The 21,072-nt window shown below is 45.4% G+C and overlaps 1 protein-coding gene across 1 annotated transcript; it reads right to left on the reverse strand.

Annotated features, from left to right (window-relative positions):
* Positions 1 to 5,658: 5,658 nt before the first annotated feature.
* Positions 5,659 to 20,339, reverse strand: LOC115328324. The gene is made up of 6 exons (XM_042287960.1): positions 20,088 to 20,339; positions 19,400 to 19,554; positions 14,664 to 14,880; positions 13,395 to 13,615; positions 8,578 to 8,791; positions 5,659 to 5,829 (listed from the first exon to the last, which is right to left on the reverse strand). The coding sequence occupies exons 1-6, from the start codon at positions 20,272 to 20,274 to the stop codon at positions 5,708 to 5,710; spliced, it is 1,116 nt and encodes a 371-aa protein (XP_042143894.1). The 5' UTR covers positions 20,275 to 20,339; the 3' UTR covers positions 5,659 to 5,707.
* Between the last annotated feature and the right edge of the window lie 733 nt (positions 20,340 to 21,072).

Raw genomic sequence — 21,072 nt, forward strand, 5'->3', positions numbered from 1 at the left:
TCGCAGCCCAAATGAACAGCTTCCAACGTCTCTTGATAGCAATCATTCTCATCGCTGCTGTGACCAATTTCGAACACTTTGATAAGGCGAGCGATGCCGTAGACGTAATCGTCACGGACCGCATGCTCAAAACGCGGAAGGTAAACGAGGAAGCTGAAGCTCGAGACGCCAAGAGAGCCGAGTCTCTGAGTGCGTGCAAGAAGACGCGGCGCGGGAGGCTGGCTATGTTACCAGCCTCCAGCTCCGCCTGGATCCGCCCTTCCGAGGGACCCGCATATAAATCTATTTATCCACGAAACTATCGCGCCATTTCCAAAACAAATATAGCTGGATTATAGAAAGATACAATGGGTCCTAGCAGTACGGTTGTCTCATATATTATTTTTGGCGGGTCATAACCCCTTTAAGGGCTTGCGAACATTAAGGGTTTTACAGTAAGTATTGTTTGGGACATTTGAAGTTAACGCAAATATAGATATAATTTCATCTAATTTAACTTTCTACTTAAACAAATACGATGTTATTTCGTGTTATCTTTTACTCTATATATTGTGTACGGCATTACTAGCCCAATCTAACGGCACATGAAAGAGTCAAGAGACTGTTAACAGTTTAATATCGAGTAATATCAACTTAGGGAATTTGGTTTGTTTTTGTTGGAAGCCGTATTTTCGGAATGGGGTTTAGACGCTATATAGGTTTGGCCCGGTGGTCACGTGAATGCCAAATCCCGTAGCGCTGTAAACCGGGTTTTTGGTTTTCGGCACTCACAAGGTATATTGCTGTAGGCAATCTTAAATCTGCGCCGCTTCCACGGATTGGTGCTCAGACACAGAAATAATTGAGTAGATGATGATGTTGTTTATCTAACAAGGAGAGGATGTATCTTCAAACGTAGATAGAAAAACATATCGCAATAATACGAGATAAAAATATACGGGACTGCACGGTAATTCAGGGCCAGCTGAAATGGCAGGAACACACAAAAATATCGACATATCAAAAGCAAACATAAGCAGCCCCTCTGAATTGTCATCACGATTGCCAATGATCTAAATATTTAAATTGTTCTTCACTGATGCGTACACTTAAAGTGAAGCTGAAGAGGTTTTGTCCCATTCGGAAATCTCCTGGTGTTTGGCAGACTATAATATACTGTATTTATACGCATGAAGTTTGTTCTCGATCGAGTTTATCCTAGGAGGACGCAGTAGAGATCTGAAATCGTGCCGTATTAAAAAATGGGCCATTTGCACATCCTGGCGTAATACAGCATCCACAGCGTCGTCTCGCACAAAAAAAAAAAAAAAAACTCTTACAGCGTGATAAACAAAATGTAAGGGCGCAAACGAGCTGGTGTACATTGCGCATGGTTGAAAAAACCCGAGGCTGCGTGGTTTTTTTACAGCGTGTTTTTCTTTTTTTTTTTATACTGTTGTTTAAGGTTCTTAAAGTATTTTTTATTGCACTGTGTGTTGCACAGAAACGAATTCGCTTTCAAGAGCGTGCTGTTGGAGTCCATCTCGGCGCGACTAACTTTCTCACAATTTTGAGCAATAGCCCCTAGAAATCAGCTGCCCTTCTTGTGTGGTAAAAGGGGTAGGAGGATAAGGAGCGATAAATTAAGGTACGAAATGGATTGAGAATAAAAACGTTACACGTTCCAAGAGTTCAGCAATGTTTTCTGCAAAACATTATTATGCTAAAAAATTCAGTTTCTTTCAGTCGTTCAAATACTTCCTTGGCCCATGAAATCTGAAATTAGAGATGGCTGCAAATGTCATCATTCGGCTGAGTGAATTTGTGAAGTTTCCTACATTCCAGCCTTTATTGTGCTGTGAATACAGCTACTGGCACCAGAGGTCCCTGGGAGCTCCCATTTTTGGACGGTGATGCCGCTGCTTGAGGCTGTCTGTTTCCGCCGTTTTGATGTGTACAAGTAATGAGAGCAAACCGGGTGGCAGTGATTGGTCACAAAATAAAAATTATTTCGTTTTTAGGCTTTGAGTATTTTTAAACATTTTTTAGTGATTTAGAGCATAATTTTCTTCCTTTTTTTGCGTATTTGCTATAGCGGCGACAGCCGCAGACGACACCACCAAGTCATCTAAACCTCGTTTCAGAAGATGACTCGTCGCACAATGACTTCTGCTTCATCGAGTAATACTTAGAAGGCCATAAAATGTTTTTTTTTAGAATAAACAAATGCAAATTGTCTCGGAATGTCACTAAAATCAACAGAACGGAAAGTTCTACACGGCGTTCCCCCAAAAATTTTGCAGGGTTCTTTTTGAGCAAAAATAAACTACGCGTCGCAGAACAATCCACGCAAAGTTAGCACTAGAGGTCCGAACCAGATGAGTTCCCTATATACTAAAAGGTAGCGCAAACCATAGCCTAAAATAGAGAAAAGAAATTTCTGCTCGGCCATGCCCTTTCCCTTGCAAAAGTTATCTTTCCCCTCGCTTCAATTGGGTCGCGCGCAACACGTGACCGTTACCTTCCTATGATACCGTGTGATTCGGTGGTCTGCTATAAATCGGTGCCATCATTGAACGAGGCGTGGCGGTAGCTCCGTTGCTCACGGCCCTGCCGTAGGCTTTTTAAAGCGCAGCTCTTCGTAGATGTGCTTTTAAGGAAGAAAAGCCAAAGAAAGGAAATGCTGTCGTCGATCATTGGGGACGAAATGTGGCGTAAGGAGTGATTGGGGTAAAACGTGCTCGCTGTGTGTCTTGTTGTTTTTGTTTCGAAACGTGCAGACATATAAAGTGTTTTCGAACATGCAACATCGATATCGGCGACACAAACGCAAGCTCCAAGGAACAAAACAATTTTGGCGGCGCCCATCGACGCCGGTCGTCCACTACATTTGGTGATCGACGCCCTCAGAAAGTAGTCATAAATAGGGGGTTACCAGATTGGTAGTAGAGATCAATGGAAATGTGAAATTCTGCACGAAATTAATAGGTTACGCCGGTTTTGCGGTCATACGGGATACGAACGTTTGACGCAGAATTTGAAAGATGCAAAAAGGAGTCCAGGCTAGGTGACGGAAGCTACCGCCCAATGTAAAGGAGCACAGCCGGCAGCATTCATCCATTTACATAGTTACCGCCGGCAGCTCTGTCGCCGATGGTTTGAACACTCCACCGTCCACGCACCGTCCCGAGTTCGGCTCGTTAAATTCATACTATTGTGCGTTGGCTAAGGATCCGAAACAACATTTTTCTCGATCACGCAAATCTATAGAAAAACAGCAGTACAAAAACAAAAACACTTGAAACAAAACATGTACTCGTATCGCACATTTAGTGCATCTCATTGCAAAGCTCCTGCAACCAGATTTTTTCAACGCCACTTCCTTTAGTTCCGCTTTGACATTCTGTTTCTTTACAAGAGCGTGCATCCTTAATTGTTCACAGAAACAATGTCACAACCTTTTTGTGTACGTTGTGGCATGATGGAAAGACATTGGCAGCAAACAACGAGCTCAATAGTTTTTCTTTTAGAGGTGGGAGACTCATTTTGTTGTTCAGAAGGTCGCATTCACTTTTCCTGAAATACGCTTCTGCGAGTTCTGCAACACTGCAGCAGGAGGGACTGACCAGAACCATTTTGTTCTTGTTGCAGCTTTTAAGCGGCATCAGTCTGAAAGCATCGCTTTCGTCAGCCTTAGCAGTGCGAGAGTCTTGGCACGCTAAACTCAAGGTAATGCATTGAACAACACCCCCGGCAAGGTATGTTAACGATTCCTGCTCTGAAACCTCGAGATAGAGCATGTCATCAGGAGCGAAAACAGAATTGCCCTCTCTATGTTGGCGCTTGCCATAGGACATCTCAGCAAGCATGAAGCCATCAGCGTCAGTGTAACTTACATCCTTTTCTAGATTGTAAAAGATTTGACAAGGTGGTAAATTTCAAAGCGTTGCGAAATTCCAGTCGCCTGGGAATAGGATCCCTTGACCTCATTGTTGAGAATAAGTTCTCGAGAGCATCCGTGTTAAACCAACTCAGAAAAAGAAAAGCAAAATCCAACTCCTCCAAAAACAGCTTCTGCACTTCTAACATTACTGTTGTCGCCGTAACGATCCCCGTCTGAACTGGCTTCCAACTGTACATTGCATCATTTCTAATGTGAATTTTCACAAAAAGGTCAATGACATCCTCAAGAAACGAAAGATTCTTCAAGTATTGATTCCCATTGAACTCACTAATGACAAGTTTTGATGTCCTAGATGACATCCCCTTAAACCACCTAAAGATGGATTTTACGAACCATACTGTAGTTAGGACATCCTTGCCAATTTCGTTGAGTTCAACCAGCCTCCACAGCGCAGCAGCAATGTCATTGTTCAACGAGCTGAAGGAATACCCCACTTTGATCTTCTCATAGTGTCTTGGGTGCACACACGCTGGTTTGAAGTGGGGAGCCAGTTTGGGCTCCGAACAAGCAGTTTGGTCACAAGATATGTTGCCAGCTTTATCTCCTGCCCTTGTGTCAGATGATTACGTAGATTCTTGGGCAAGTGGAGCACATCTGGCATAAAAAAAAAAGCTTCCGGCTCGGGTCACATGGGTGAACACATTAGGTCTTTGGCCGGCTAAGTTTTTCAACGACAATTCCAAATGACTTCCAAATAGCTTAATTACGTCCCCCATGTCTATTGCCACAACATGCACACTGATGCCTTATTTTTCGGATTTTTCAACCGTGTCCTCAATTAACCGCTTCACACTGGCTGCATGAAAATAATTGCCGGTCAGGTGATACGCTACAACCTGCTTCTAGCGGGTGCTAACGCCGCCACGCATGAACACAAGTGCATGCGTTGCATCATACACTCTAAAAAAAAAGAAGTAGCTTTTACACTCCTTGTCACATATTTGACACCCCAAAACTTGAGGTCGATGTACAGCGCACTGAGGTTGAACCGGCGTTACCAACGTTCACGAGCGACTTGATAGCCGCTTTGTACAGCTTAATAAAATATGTAATGTACGTATGACTCACCGCAAAAAAAAAAGTAATCGGGGTTTCCTTGGTCCCCTACTGAAAAAACCCGTATAAAAATTCATACGGGTTGACCCGTAGAAATCATACGGTGTTATGGGATACGGGTCTCCCGTATGCTAATGGAAACCCGTACCTGTATGGGTTCAGACACAGGAACCTGTACCTGTACGGGTTGACCCGTTCAGATACAGGAACCTGTACCTGTACGGGTTGACCCGTTCAGATACAGGAACCCGTACCTGTACGGGCTGACCCGTTTAGGTACAGGAACCTGTACCTTACAGGTTGACCCATTTGGATATAGGAACCAATATTTATACAGAATCACCTGTTCAGATAGAGAAACCTATATCTTTATGGGTTTATCTGTTTGGATGCAGTAATGGGAATCAGCATGGTGTTAATGGTTTGCATATTGACGTATGGATCTATGCAGGTCTAACAATTCACATGCATTTGTCATGCAAAGAATGAGCTTGAGCCAGGTAATTTCAGGTTATATGTATATTCAAGGAAAGCGAAATAGACAATTGGACGAGTTGACAAGAGTTCATCATGACTTACAGCGCGACTCGGACAAGGACAAACAGAGGAGATAATACAGGACAAGCACTGCAGTCGCGCTGCAAGTCATGAGGAAAGCAAATTGGCATACTGCAGAAAATCAACAAGAAGCTTGACCTCTAAGCAAGCCTAGAAGTCAAGCTTCTTGTTAATATCCTGCAGCAGCTCCCGCACATAGTGGTTCATCTGGGCTGCCCTCTTCCCCGGAGATGCCTCCCGTGGATGTCTCCGGATGTACTCGTTGAAGGCATCTGCAAAGGAAAAGAATACAACAATAAGTCATGTATTGCTCTCATGTATATCTATAGTTGTCTGAAAAATTAAATATTTTACTTCCTGCAATTATAATTGAAGCAATTTCACTATAATTTATGCTTTGTTAATATGTTGTGATACCATGTAACCCCCAAGAGCAACTTAAACGTGATTAGGCAGTCTGCTTAAAACAATACCGTATTTACACGAATGCAGGTCGACCTTTTGTTCAATTCTTGAAAATCTGAAGTGGGGGGGTCGGCTTATAATCGAACCAAAGCATTCCACCGTTGGAAAAACGAGACAACTGCGATATCATGAATACCTCGGTTTGTTACGAGTTCAGCCGGCTGTAACTCTAACATTGCACTATTCTTCGTGCTCATTTTACAGATTATTTTTTATTCGCGTGAACGAGTATTATTGATAGCGATTCGGAAATTAACTAAAATATATGGCGGTATACAGCGCACGGCGCGCCCGACTCCCGGGGGGTGGCGGCACTTCTTGTAAGAGCCACTCCGGAGGCCGCTGGAAGAACAGCCTCACCGGCTCACTCACCCCGTGGCTTTTCGCAGTTTTTCGTGCGATTCACGGTAGCACATCGTTTGATCAAGTGACGAGATCATGCTAGAGCGCTAACTAGGTTTCTTTTTGTATTGACACGGGTGATCCGGGCAGTTTAGGTTTTCAGTGCTCGTTCACTCAGAAGCAACCAACAACTGCTCTGTTCGACGCATGTTCGACCCGTAGGAGCGGGTGATGCTCCAGTGGAGTCAGCAGTGGCGCGGGCTCTTAAACTGTGACGGCAAACAAAGAGGCTTCCTTAGGCCAAAGTCTGGTTCCGGAGTTGGAAGTCAGGCTTGCAACGTACGCTGCAAAAGTGTGCAATCTGACCCTACCCGTGACGTCCAACGCGATCACCGAGCAAGCGCAGAAGATGCGGTTGATCCTGTCATTTGCGAAGTGCGAAATTTTGTTGGACGCCGCCATCGATGTGCTTCGAGAAAGTGGCAGTGATGATGACGGGACTGATATCCTCAGTGCGGACGAGTCGTGGTCTAGTCGTGGACGAAGTGCGAACGACAGGGAGCAGCTTCAGTTGTCCCGCCTCCAGCGTGAACTTCCCAGTTTCGATAATCGCCACCGGTCTGCAAACGGCACGGCGCCGTTTCGCACGGGAGACAAGAGATGGCGCAAGCGGTCGTGACGCCAACTGACGCCAACGAACGAGCAGACGACGCCGAGAGCCGGCGTATATAGCAGACAAGGAACTGCAGTTCCTCGTTGTCGCATCGCTTTTGAGTCGAAAAGATAGTCTGCTAAAGATGCTGGCTCTCAGCGCCAATTTGCTTCTTCGTTGGCGGCGTTCGTTGCGCCATCTCTTGTGTCCCGTGCGAAACGGCGAAGTGTTGTCTGAAGACCAGTGACTTAGCTATGTTTCCGTATGGCTAAGCCTTTTTCTTTCTTTACTTTTTCCTCAGGTAAGCTCGCTCTTTGCAAATTTAACAAAAAAAGAATGCACCATCTGTGGGCAACGCTGCACAAAGTCGTAGCGCGATAGGTTAAGAAACCGAATTTTCCGGTCGATTTAAAGAGCCTGCCGTCTCCTTGTTTCACCCTGTAGATCGGCCGGTTCAGGCTAATCGAACAGACCTAGCGTGACCTTCCACAACTATGCACTTGAAGTTTGCTTGCAACAGTGTGTTCCTTGCATTTCAGTGCTTGTAAAAATTATAGACCCTGGAGCGGGGGGACAAAAAGGAAAAGAAACACTCAAAGCTCCAGAGCTTCGGGTCTGTCTGTCCCTTTTTGTCACCACGTTCCCGGGTTACCACGTGTATCCTTAACCAGCTTGCCTGCCTGTTAATTAAAATAAAAGTATGTTCTATAAAACCAATTATCTATTTTCAGTAATGAGCATGGGCCTCCGATTGCCTAGAACCTCGAATATATTTCATGCCCCAGAATGTCAACATGGAGACGAGTGAAAGCAACACTGAACACACAATTCTTGGCCAACATTTTTTGTGCAAAAGAAAGATTGAGGCGCAATTGCTCTTTATGGGCATGTATATATATTTCCAACACAGATTTCACATCAAGAATCATTTAACTAATTTAATGTCCGTGTCATGACCCTTCAATGGTCCAGTCATACGAGATACTTCTCTGGTAAGAAAACTCAGCCTGTAATAGACTAGAAAGGATGAACACCCACGACGAGAAGGCGGTTCAGAAAATATGGGCAGTACAAAAAAGGACAGAGCCAGACATAGTTGGGTTGCAGCAGTTCTAGTGATCAAACAGACTGACTTTCACAACTTTGCTAGTGGCCTGATCGTTACAAAAGAGAGAATAGGTGCCTCCCAGTACAGTTTTTTTAAAGGTACGAGGGGCTCACTGTTACTCCACGAGCCAGCAGGAAGTCCTGCGAGCGGGCCTCTGATATCAGGGACCCCCTCCAAAACTTGTGGGGATTAGCAGATATTTTCAACGCAGAGCATGTTACTATAAAACCTCCACAGTGTGAATACATCAAACCACCAAGCAACCTAGATGACCGTGACAAGATCACTATTTTTCTTCCTAAGGCTAGAGCTAGTCGAACTATGACCCTTCAACAGCCTATAACACTGAAACATCTGAAAGCCTTGGAATATTTTATCCCATTAATTTTGTCTTATTAGCCATCAGGCTCGATTGTCTCAAGTATGAGACACCTGTGAAAAGTGGGCACTTACTCCGGACTGCTCCCAACTTGGCCGGTGTCAGCGCCCTCTTGGCCACGGCGCCCTTAAAGCGCCGGCATGGCACCCCAGTCGTACTTCGGCCATTCAAGTTTTCCCGGCCGAAGACCAGCTTGGTCGCCTCCTTGATGAACATGGAGTCCCCCCGGGCTCCCATGATGTATGAAAGCTTCTCCTTTTCCACTAGAACACCATGGCCAAGGTGAACCTAGAAATAGATGTATGTATAGGTTAAATAGCATTTACCACAAAAATCTGGTGCTATGATGGCCCTTTGAATGGAGGGACTGGATAAGTCGGTTTCCTAACAGATTGATCACAATGAATTTTATCATTTTTTCCCTATAGACCAACACGCGGCTCCGATGTCACGCCTCTGCGGTGGCGCTGTTGTCGCCACGGCGCATGTGCAAAAGCTTCACCTCACGCAGATCTGGTTTCTCCGCACGCGCAGTGCCCACACCTGGTGTGGGCAAATGCCGGATTGTTTGTAAACAGCGTGTCGGTCTATAGTGTGGATGCAAACACCTTACGACATAGACCAGAGGTCTCCAAACCGATACGGCCCGCGGAAGTCTTCCGACCGGCCCTCGGCTGGCTGCGGTTTTCTAACTAAAGCCGGGCTTGCAACCCGCTTCCAGCAAACCCGCCGCTAGCGGCACAGAAACAAGTGCGCGCAAAGAAATGATGGTGCGACACACTGTAAATACAAAAACTAGGATACCAGAAAGAACGAAAGAAACTGCATTGCAACAAGGGTCCTCTCACCATATGATAATTTAAAATTGTCACCACTAGCATTGCCGTTTTTAGCCCCTGCTTCATGTCTGTGCAACTATGTTAAAATACCATTGCATTCTCAAAGATATCATGCTTAGCTTCCTCTGCCACAACTATTGCATACTCTCAGCATTAGTTTTATCATTCTCTTTAATCTCTTGCCCTGCGTGAATCTGCCAAAGTTCCCGTACACTTTGATTTATGCCAGGCAAGTTTTCATGGTCACAACTGTTGTGTACTGTCATAATTAGCTAAATATTAAATGGTAATTTGATGTATACATACTCCTCAACCTTAGGGTTTTTCAACAAATTCTGCGTTTAAATATTTATCTAGGTTTATTTATCTGAATTTTCTTCTATTGTAATCAATATATTTTTCTGGCCCTCGGTACTGCGACAGATTGCTCATCCGGCCCCTTAACCGAAAAGGTTGGAGACTCCTGATGTAAGCAAAGGGGAGAAAATGTCAGACAATTCAGTTTCAACCATAGGAAGAAAAAGAAAAAGGACGGACAAACAACCATCTGGGGGGTGTGCGATTGTCAGTCTTTTTCAATTCTCCTCCTCAAGTTTGATTCTTGTTATCAACACGCTCGTCCTGTCCAATAGCCCTTTTGTGAAATCCCCCAAGCGCCTCGGCCGGCGCTCGAGGAATTGTGGGAGACACTGTCCCTCGTTTGGCCGCTCTGCCTTTAGATCGCATTGCCTTGTTGCTTGCCTCCTCTTAATCCTCCGTTTTTCGATTTCATTACCATTTTTTATCTATTCTAGTGTATTTTTTATTGCTTCTAAGTGTTTCTATTCTCTTCTGTGCACGATATTTCTTGTATATATATATTATTTGCATCTTTATTTTGTTTTTTTTTGACGGGAGTGACGACGGACAATGCGCCGCTTCGCGCATTGTTCCCCGGGTGAGTACTACCATTGCTAACGATTCCTATCGCTCTGTTAGCTCCTCGTTTTGGTTTATTTGACCCGCGTGCAGTCGAGAGGAGCCGTTTATGAACACCCGTGCACATGTCATAGGGGTAGGCAGAGCTCTGAAACAACAATCGCGACGCGAGAGCCGAGTGCGCTGTGATTTGGCCGCCCGCACTCACTCCGACGACTCGCACTGCAGCGTATGCCTTCGAGTGCCGCTTACTTGACCATTATACAGCACGCAGCCTTTTTGCTGCGAACCATTTGTCCGAATGTTTGCGAAGCTGAGGCAAATGCAATGCTAAGGTGCCAGACAATTGCACGCTGCGGCGCGAGCCCTTCGCAAGCGCGGGTGGCCCATCGTCGCTGCTTGTATGCGCTTAAGCGCTGCTCACACATATGCAACCGAATAAGACCGAGAGAGACCAGACCAGTTTTTAAGCCTCTTGCGACGTCTTAGGACCAGCTCTGCTGCAGCACTTCCAGTCCCTAGACGTCGCAAGAGGCTTCAAAACTGGTCTTGTCTCTTTCGGTCTTACTCGGTTGCATATGTGTGAACAGCGCTATCTGCTAAGCGGTTGTCAGTTGCAAACACCCTTTTCCAAGTGCTGACAACTGCACGCCGCTGCGTGCAGTTGTCAGGCGTCTCAGTGTTGGATATTCCAAATGGTGTTACGGTTTCGCAAACATTCAGACATATGATTCGCGGTGACAAAGCAGCGTGCTGTATCTTGGTCAAGTAAGCAGCACTCGAAGGCATAGACTACGGTGCGAGCCAATGGAGCGAGTGCGGGCGGCCAAATCACAGCACACTCGGCTCTCGCGTCGCGATTGTTGATTCAGAGCTCTGCCTATCTCTATGACATGTGTTCATAAATGGTTCCTTTCAACTGCACGCTGGTCAAATTGAACCAAAATGAACAGCTAACAGCACGATCAGAATCGGTAGCAACGGTAATACTCACCTGGGGAACGACGCGCGAAGCGGCGCATTGTCCGTCGTCCCTCCCGTCAAAAAAAGGAAAAATAAAGACACAAATACTATACATATACAAGAAATATTGCGTGCAGAAGGGAATAGAAACACTTAGAAGCAATAAAAAATACACTTGAACAGATAAAAATAGGATGAGATAGAAAAACAGAGGATTAAGAGAAGGCAAGCGACAAGGCAATGCGATCTCAAGGCAGAGCGGCCAAACGAGGGACAGTCTCTCCCAGAATAGACCAATCTCACCAAGTGTTCCACGCATGCGTGACGCCACCATAACTGTAGTCCGTAGGAGGCAGATGCCAGTTCACGAGACAGCTCATGCCGCCTCGTGCTCTGCTCGCGCAGACCTCCAGCAGGGTTGTGGCGCGTGCAGAAAGACTACAGCTCCCACGATGCATGTCGGCAGTGGTGGCGTACTCAAACTAGGTGTGAAATCGGTCTGTTCCCCGCGTGCGGGCCGGGGTGCTTGGGAAAATAGCAAATCATCTATTGCATTTCCTTTGCATCCCATGCAATTTTCAGTCACAATAGATGCCACTATGCTACTTTATGGCTTTACTAAAAATAAGCTTAGATGAATGTTCATCCATAAGAAAAACCTTTTTTTTTGGGGGGGGGGGGGCAAGATAATTTTTACGATATTTTATTGCCATATCAAAGTTTACCCCAGTTAAAAAATAGAAGCCCTAACGGGAACTCATAGATTCATGCGTGCATTTTTTTTTTCATAAGGTGCACTCATATGGGTAGCATGTGCAAATACAATCTTGCCAGGTATATTCCTCTGCATGTGAGACCAGTTGTGAAATCTTTTTCTGACCATCATGAAAATATAAAGAGTGTGTGTGCATAGCTTTGATGGGTGCAAAGGGGTGCGAGAGTGGGGATTCTGAGAACTCTGGGTACGACGTCGCACTCCGCAAAAAAGGGGCTTCAACGCTATGTTGAAAACAATTTCCTAGAAACTCCGTGCTGCGCACCAAATTAAAAAAATAATTTTGATATCTATTATTCTGGAGGCCAAATGCAGATAGTTGATTTGTGTGTTTCTTTCCTCAGATACAGAACCACTTTACCTTCCTTTTAAGTGAGTTCAGAGTAAAGAGAGCAAGCAAAAAGAGGAAAGAAGTCATAAAAACAAACCAGTGCTATTACAGGCCCAGATAGCTCATTGAAGAACTCACTGAAATACAGATGCTCCACGGTACAAGCTTGGCTTTGAAAGCACAGGGCACCATGTTTCCGCTAATGTTTATGTGTGATTACTCTGCCACAACGCGGTTCTGAAATTAAGCTTGGGAGTTTCGATACTCAGGGAACGTAGAGTGATTCTAGCTCACTCTGACCACCTCCCTTTAGGGTGAAACAAAACACAGATGCACTTTCTTGCCGCCGACATCGTCAGTGAAGAGGCCACTTCCGGAAACACAATGAAAACACGACGCTCAACCACACCTGTAAATAACCAAATGGCAACATGGCCGCCAGATGCATTTTTGGATACATTCGGCTTAAGGCTTGGATTGGGTTCTGCAACTTTCCCATGTGTTACTAAATCTAGGAGCTCTCTAACTGGATCTAGCCTACTGTCGCACTCTCAATCCAATCCAAGGCTTGGACTGGATTTGTCGGTTGTTCTTTGCATCGGGCAGCACACTATACATTGGGTGAGCAGAGCCGACGCACCGATCTAAGCAGAATTTATAGCCTATGTTTCTGCCCCCAAAACCTCAAGTCTTTGCTCAGGACACTCTACGGCATTTTCGGCTCATTTTCCCTGACTGGGCTCGCTTTTTGACAGTATCTCTTACAATTACCTGATTTTTCCCAGCAATTAAAATTTCCCTGACAATTCCCGGTCACTAGACAGCCTGTGAAAATATAATGAGGACACCAGATAGAAAATGTCACAGAAAAGCACCAATTAATTGGCAAGAAATATCTTATCGATGACTGGCCCTACTTTTTACGTTCATCAGCATTTTGAAGCAGGACGATTGTTCAATTTAAGGAAGCATACAAATAACCATATTCAAGGAGCTGTGGAAACCATAAAATTCAATCACTTGCCCAATATCTGGAATGAATATTCCATGAAATTCTCAACTTATCTCGCCATTGACCTCTCCAAGCACTGCTACACACTGGGGAGGTGCCTCCGGTGGGCCTGCCACATGGTCCGCTGCTGGAGCAGCAACATCAGCGGCCGGCATGGGTGGAGCATGAGCCACACCAGCTCGCATGTGAACTGGAGCAGGAGCACCGGCAGCAGGAACTGCTGCTGGGCAAGCTGGAGGAGCTGGCCCAACACCGCCAGGAGGGGCATTCTCCCCTACAACATAAGAAAACACTGTTTAGAAAAAAGACCAGCTCTCCTGCAAGCAATAGCTCTGCAAATGGGCTAAACACGGTACAGTAGCCGACCGATTTTTCGGATGCCGAAAATTCAGACGTGCTTGATTATTCGGACTTCAACACTTTCCTGGTCAGTTGATGGCATGAGGGCTTCATTTTTCCCGGAACAGAGCGGGACTGGAAAAGATGTTTCTTCGAAAAAATAATTATTCCAATACGTCTATAAGAACCTGCAAGCAGGATACAAAACAAATAAGAAAAAAAAAAAAAAAAAAGAAAGAAAGAAAGAAGAGAAAAACCGAAATGCGCTAAAGTTTGCTGGCAGTGAGCTTGTTTACAAAGAAGTACCAGTAAATAACTAATGAATATTCATGACAAGTATTTCCGACGGTTGGCGAGACGTAAGCTGAATCTTTCGGACGAAATCCAATGCTGTTAGCAGACCGTCTGGTCACCTTTCGACCAGTTGCCCAGTTGCATCGCTAGGCACAATCTGCCACCCGATTAAAGCTCAGCCTCGGTGATGTGGTAATGCCTACGACCAGCTTCTTCACTCCCTCCTCCTCCTCAACAAAAAAAACTCCTTTCTCCCCAATGACGAAAGGATGTACTCTGGCCGGGCTTATTGGAAAGTGCATATTACAATGTTGTGACTGACTGCACAAACCTTTTACACTTCAAGGCCTCATCTATGTGACGGACAATAACGTCTTGGTGTGGACATGATTGTTTGACGAACTGCAGAAAAGTATTTCTCTGGTCAATGCAAGAGTGCTGCGGAGCAAAACGGGGTCATCAGCAACAAGGAACAAACTCTCAAAGCTCCATTTGCAACCTAAACGAAGGAAAGAGAATTATAGACACCTCTTGAACTGATTGATACATTGAAGCAAACCAGCAGTATATGCTTAATTTTGTTTGCGACCAAGAAAAAATTAAAGGTTGTTTTGATCTCCTGGATAAAGTGGGAGTACACATAACATGTAGTGTGTGAAGTGGGCAACTGAAAGTGCCTACACGCTTACCCAGCAGTGCCAGCAGCTGCTCCTGCAGTCTTCGTGACAATGCCCTCTCAATCTGGAGCTCCTGCTCCAGGTTCACAACCCTCTGCTTGGCTGTCTTTAGTTTCTCCACGAGTCGGGCGTGGTCCACGAGCGATACACCGGACGTCCCGTCCTCTGTCTTCCTCTTCTTCTTGCTTTCACCCTCGCTGCCCACCGCAGAGGGCGGCGACATTTCAATCTGAAAAAGAAGAAAGGTCCAGGTGTCTCAATATTTAATATAAACTTCCAACACGGGATTGGGACAGACGTAGTTCACAATAAATTGCACCCCCCCCCCCCCCTCTATCTTTTTAGGAGGTGTAGGTTCCAGCCCTCTACCTGTGATTGCTCTCCCTGAAAAAATGCTTCCAGGTGCCCATGACCATATATCCGATATTCATTGCCATTTCAGGAAATAAGACCTTGTGTGAAACAGCTTGGTGGTCTAACAGCACTGTGCACACGGCCATCTTGGTAGTGTCAAGTATCTTGAGTTTCGGTTTCTCAGCATTTCCCAGGAATGGACACTCTGCAACTAAGTGCGATTCAAAAACTTGTTGTTGTTTTTTTTACTTCCGATTATCCAACGTGGACATGGGACTAAGCAGTCATACCTTTCATCTCCGAGGACACTTTAATTCCTTTTTTTCAATGCAAATACGCATGAAGCTAACTGTTTAGCGGTAGACTGCTCCATGCCAATACATGCAACTCAAAGTTAGTACAGTATTTCTATTTTAGTTGTTACTGGCGAAATGTTTTTTTTTTAATGCTTTGTGTTTTTTTAAAGGTAACTGTGCTCACGGCAATATTTTTTAGGCGTTGCAAAGAGCTCAAAATAGTTTCAGACAGTATTGACCTCAACAAAGTTGATGGATGTTGCGCTATGAATGAAAATTTGTTCAACCCCGGTAGAATAAGTATTGACTTCCTCAAAACTACCCCCCGAGCTCCTTTGCACTAAAATGTTCTACCTCGGCTGCGGCTGAAGTTGGCAACGCCTGCGTTGCTTCGACGTCCACAACGTAATGTATTTAGCCGCCGCCTACATCGAAGCTTTAGCCACTGCAATGAATCTAAGGCCACATTTGACGTAATCGAACGTGGCGTCCAACAAAAAAGGCAGCAAAATCCCGTCTCTGCGTGTGTTCAGGAAACAGACACGTCGTCAGTGTCTATTGTGTGTTTTATTCTACATGACTGTGCTTTAAATATTCAAGAATATATATCTACAAACTCTCCTCTTTAGTTTTAAAGGTGTTTTACAAACATTGTTTACCGACGCCAGATCAAGTGTCACAATCTCTGCAAAGCAATGAGATTGTTTTCTTGCTTTCCAAAGTAATTATTTTTTTTTTTTTAAGTACATGACGTTAATATGAGGGCTCTGTGGTGCTCTCAGGTTTTGTCGTTCACTGTGCACCATACATATCTTCAATTATGGTTGGTGGCATAGATTATTAAAACTGTCACCTTTTTACCTCGCTTAACAGCCTTGGTCTCGTCCGCACGCATCGAACTGCTTGCGCATTAAAGGGGCCCTGCAATCATATTTAAGCGTCTACTTTTTTGCTATTTCCACGTCGCTTGGGGCTCGGGCAAGCCAGTGGGCACGGACAGAGTAACTAAATATCAGTGCGTCATATTTTAACCGGACGACGCGGAAACCTCCTTCAGCGACGGGGGCGACCCACGGTACCGAAAGCGCGCAAAATGTGACGTTTTAGGTCCTGGGCTTACTACTGGTCAGAGCCACTAAAAGCTTCTTTTTAGTCGAAATACTAAATATAAGCGGCGCGAACCGTTTCAATTATTTATAAAAGTAGTTTTTGTTCAGTATTTTATATCCGAAAAGAAACGAATGCAGTTTATAAAGTACGGAAACAAGAAATGACCCGTCGACATACCCGCCACCAAGCGGTGGAAAAGGCGGCGCACACTAGAAAAGAGTAGTGGGATCAGGCGCCGACACGGAAAAGTCTCGGATGTACGAGGCGGCGCTGCGGTCGTTTACGGGCTGGAGGATCCGACCGGCTCCGAGCGTTCCGAAGGCCTTCGGTGAGAAGCTTTGCCTTGCGGTTTGGCCATTTCGCGGTGTGGCAGCGCGAAGTGGCTCCCATTTTGAACTGATCTTTACCCCGTGTTTGCTGTCGTTTGTGGCCAATGAAGTGCCATGCCAAATTAGTCTTTAATCGCGCAGCAAAAGCATTGAGCGCCGCTCTGGCCGCCCGCTACATACAGCCTATCCAAAACATGTTTTAGTGGCGCCCTCTCGCTCCGTCGAACCGGAGTGCGGCAGCCCGTGAGCGCTCGCTAATCTTACTACCCCTCGTCTAGTTCATGGCCACTCAAGCAACCAAGGCAGTCATGAAGGAGGTTATTTTTTGCTTGTTTTTGTAATTTTAATTTGCCAATAACTTTTAAAATAAAGCGAATTTCGAGAAAATAAAAGTTTCATTAAGTTACTACGTTCACTGCACTCAGGTGCGGTGCAAATTAAAAACCAGTAAAAAGTCCTTGCAGGGCCGCTTTAAGAAAAACGCAGGCTGTCATTACAACGTTCCGAAAAGAGAAGAATAAAAAAAGAGAGGAGTTAAGAAACGAATTTGGTACAACTTCGTGAAAAGGTTAGAGCCCATTTCAATAGTAGTAAATGGCTTCATGCTGCGCGATAACGTCCACGTGTTGACACCGATTGTTTCTGTCAAAAATCTCAAATAACAAATTTAAAAAAAAGTGAACCCTGTTTATGTAATTGAAGGTTTTTCACTACGGAACGCAGCAACGCGTTGGCATCGCATCTCTCGCACGAAGTGCGGTCGCTTGTTTACATGACGTCTTTGCCCGTCGGGTCACCAGTTTCGTTTTCTCGCCGCTAGCAAGATCGCAGACGTAGTTCTTGGTGCTCTACATTTTGCATATAGTCTATTGCTGTATCGTCCTTTACAAACTCTAGTACCTCTTGCGCTAAGTGAACCAGTTAACAGAAAACACTGCATAGTCAAACGAAACACTATGATGAAATATTCTGTATAAAGAATACTTCTACATTAGTTAGAAAGCAAATTACGATTATACTACTTTGCACCCAGGGTACTTCCAACCTTAGTTGAAGTACAGTCGCCGGCAAAAGTTTGCGGGGCGCGGGAGCGTCAGCCAAAATGACTGGTTGCGCCTTCAGACGGTGCGGGGCCACTCTCAAGATTCACGCTTCCGAGAAGGTGTTTTTTTTCGTGCTCTAAGTCATGTCTGTTTTGCTCGCTTACGCCTGACGTGCACGAGATAACCGGGACCGGCGCAAGGTGCCACCATATATGACAGCTATCATGCCCCGCGTCTGCCTCAGCCACCGTGATGGGCGACGGAGCTCGCGCATGCTACAGATAACATTTCGCGGCACCTTGCGCCAGTCCCTGCCATCTCGTGAGTGTCGAACGGAAGCAAGCAAAAAAAATCATGACCACGAACAAGAAAGAAAGCGCACGCGCAAAGTGCGGGTCTTGAGAGTGGCAATGCGCCGGGAAAAGGCACAGCCAGTCTTTTCGGCTGGTGCTCCCGTGCTTTGCAAACTTTTGCTCCCGTGCTTTGCAAACTTTTGCCCCCAACTGTACATAACCTCTCAGTTACTTTGTACTTGCAATCAAGTACTTTGAAATACGATAGCATTTATAAGCAAACCCTATGCACTTTAGGCGTCCACTAGTCGGTGGATTTGAACCTGCTTTTGAAATGAGCATGTACCAGCATAATATAATATCAGAAAAGAAAAACATGCCGCCGGCACTGTGTTTCAAAGCCACAACTGTTGGTGTCGAAAGCCGGGCATCGTATCCGTTTCATGAGCACACATGGGTAAGCATTTGCAAGAGAGTTACGAGTGCAGGCAAGAGCTGTGTTTGTGCACGTGCCAGTGTTTCAACGCCAATGTTACCATAGCAATGACAATGTGTGTAACATCTAGTCGCAGTCGCACAGCTGAGGAGAGCTGTGTGAACCCAACTTGAGCATCATCTATCGTTGTCAATAAGCGAATGCAGGTCTCGCCAGAGGAACGTCTATGCAAGTGTGCTGAAGCACAGCGACAGCGAAGTGCCTAGGACACTTCGGAAATATGTTTGTTGAAAGCTAGACAGGCAAGTGGTAACAAGATGACCATTGAAGTGGATGAAACGGTCCAAGAGAGGTCATTTTGGCTGCAATGCAAGCAGGACACCAGACAAACGAGGACATCTTGCAATAATGGAGAAGAGATGCAACTCCGAGTACAGCAAGATTGAGACTTACGGCAGGCGAAAACATCTCGTAAAACTGAAGAGGGTCAACTTCAGATGCAATGCGATCGAGACACCAAGCAGGAGAGCATGTGTCTTAAAATTGAAAAGGGACAACTTCGGCTACAGCACAATCAAGACCAGGAGTGGCCAAGCTGCGGCTCTTTGTGTGTTTGCGGTCTGCTTTCATAGAGAGTATCTACCCTCCGGATCTGTGTATCAGAATAGCAAGCAATTAAAAGAAGAATGTCTATACAAATAGCCCTGACCAGCCATAATGAATTAACACAATTACTCGTGAAGCAAACAAAATGCAAGATATTCCTGAGCATCACCAAGCAATTTTACCCATAATTACTGCCCACTGGGGCCATATGTTGGGCTTTTCTGTCCCCTTTTCCAGAGGTAATGGAAGTGAAGTCTGCAGCCGATTTGAAAAAGGGGCACAAAATACCAACATAAGGCCCCTGGTTCTGAACAGAATAGAAGAACGAGGTAATAAAACAGCCTAAGGCGCACATATACCTCGAACTTGGAATTCAGAATCATGGGGATCGCCATGTGCTTCTTCTTAAGGGCTGCTATCAGGTCGTCCCGTGTCTCTGTAAAACAAAACATGCGCATTGAATTACGTCTCGAAGTCCTTGTGTTTGTCCCCTTTTTTCCCCTCTTGTATCCGGGTTTACAAGTATGGCCGTTCACCAGCTAGCCTGCGCTATAACCCTTATTTCAACTAGACTTTTCGTTGATACCTTCACAAATTAAATGCACCACCTAGTCGAACTTACGTGTAACTTTTGTCGTAGCTTACAAAGCCGACGTGTTACGATTTATTCTAAGTGTGTGGCTGCCATCTGGACCACCCTGTAGTTCAATGTAAAAACCCTTTGCTTTCGCCACCCAGTTCTTTGAAAATCGTGCGCAGGGACATATTCGTGCCTACCGAATTTCGCGAATTCTAGACGCCGGAACGGGGGCGCCAGAACGGGGCCCCACGAACTTTTCGCTTTGCACGTGTCCTTAGATTTCGCTTATTTTAAGGACGCGTGAATTCGGCAAACAATTCGGGGCTCGCGAACATTAACGGTTAGCAGTAAACGTTGTGCTTCGAGCCCTTCATGCATAGAAAACTTACCGCAAAGCATCTGGATTTTAGCTTTGTAGTAGCCTTCCCCGGCGCACGCTCCAGTGGCCTTCCAATACACGCTCTTCAGAGCGTCGGGGTCGAAATCCTCCACACTCGCTGGCTTGAATTTCTTAATGCAGTTTACGCTTACGATAGCCTTTGCGCCATCAAGGTAAATCACGTACGCGTAAAACATAGTGACAATGAAATAACCGTGATGTGTCTTTGTCTGCTTTCGTCCTGAACACCGATCGCACTAGTCCAGAGCTGCCAGAGCAACCAAAAACACTGGCCAGCTGGCGTGGGCGGCGTGGGTACGTAAAGGTTGGACTGGATTGAACTCATTCTGCCTTGTTATATATCAGTACTATTATTACTCGAATAATTTTTAAAACATTTAAAATGATAAAAAATTTACCATGTTCAGTTTATTTGTTGTTAAAAAAAAACGTTGTTTGTCCGACGTTGGTGTCTGGTTGCAGCAATGAAAGCCAATCCAATCCGATCTGAAATAAACCGAAACCAAGGTAATTTTTGCCGAAATTCGAAGAATATTTGAATGGGCACCTTTCCAGTAGGTATCAAACTGATATCGGTCATATTATGTGAGAAACAAAATTGTACGGGCGGCCGCAGTACAGGGTTTAAAACTATACAGATAAAAAAAAAACGAGAAAAAAACTCCCGTTTATCTCGGTTTCGCTTTCCATGGCTTTGGCTCTTTCAGAAAAAAAAAAAAATCGTATGTGCGTGCTTTTCGTGCTCAAGGCGCTCAAGGTGTGACGAGTGCTAGTTCCTAGTCGGGTGCATTCGAGACCACGACAATGGAATCAGCGCCCAAGAGAAAGCGTAGGAAGAACTATTTGGAAAAGGGTGAGCCGTTCATAATTCCGAGTTCAACGAAATGCCGAAACCAGACCGAGCGCGGTCGTTGCCTGGAAGGAAGCATTGCGCCCGGCGGCGAGGCTTCACCTTCTCCATCTACGTCTGGATA

This window comes from Ixodes scapularis, unplaced genomic scaffold, assembly GCF_016920785.2.
Source record: "Ixodes scapularis isolate PalLabHiFi unplaced genomic scaffold, ASM1692078v2 ptg000683l_1___fragment_1__unscaffolded, whole genome shotgun sequence".
In the NCBI taxonomy this organism is placed as follows: domain Eukaryota; kingdom Metazoa; phylum Arthropoda; class Arachnida; order Ixodida; family Ixodidae; genus Ixodes; species Ixodes scapularis.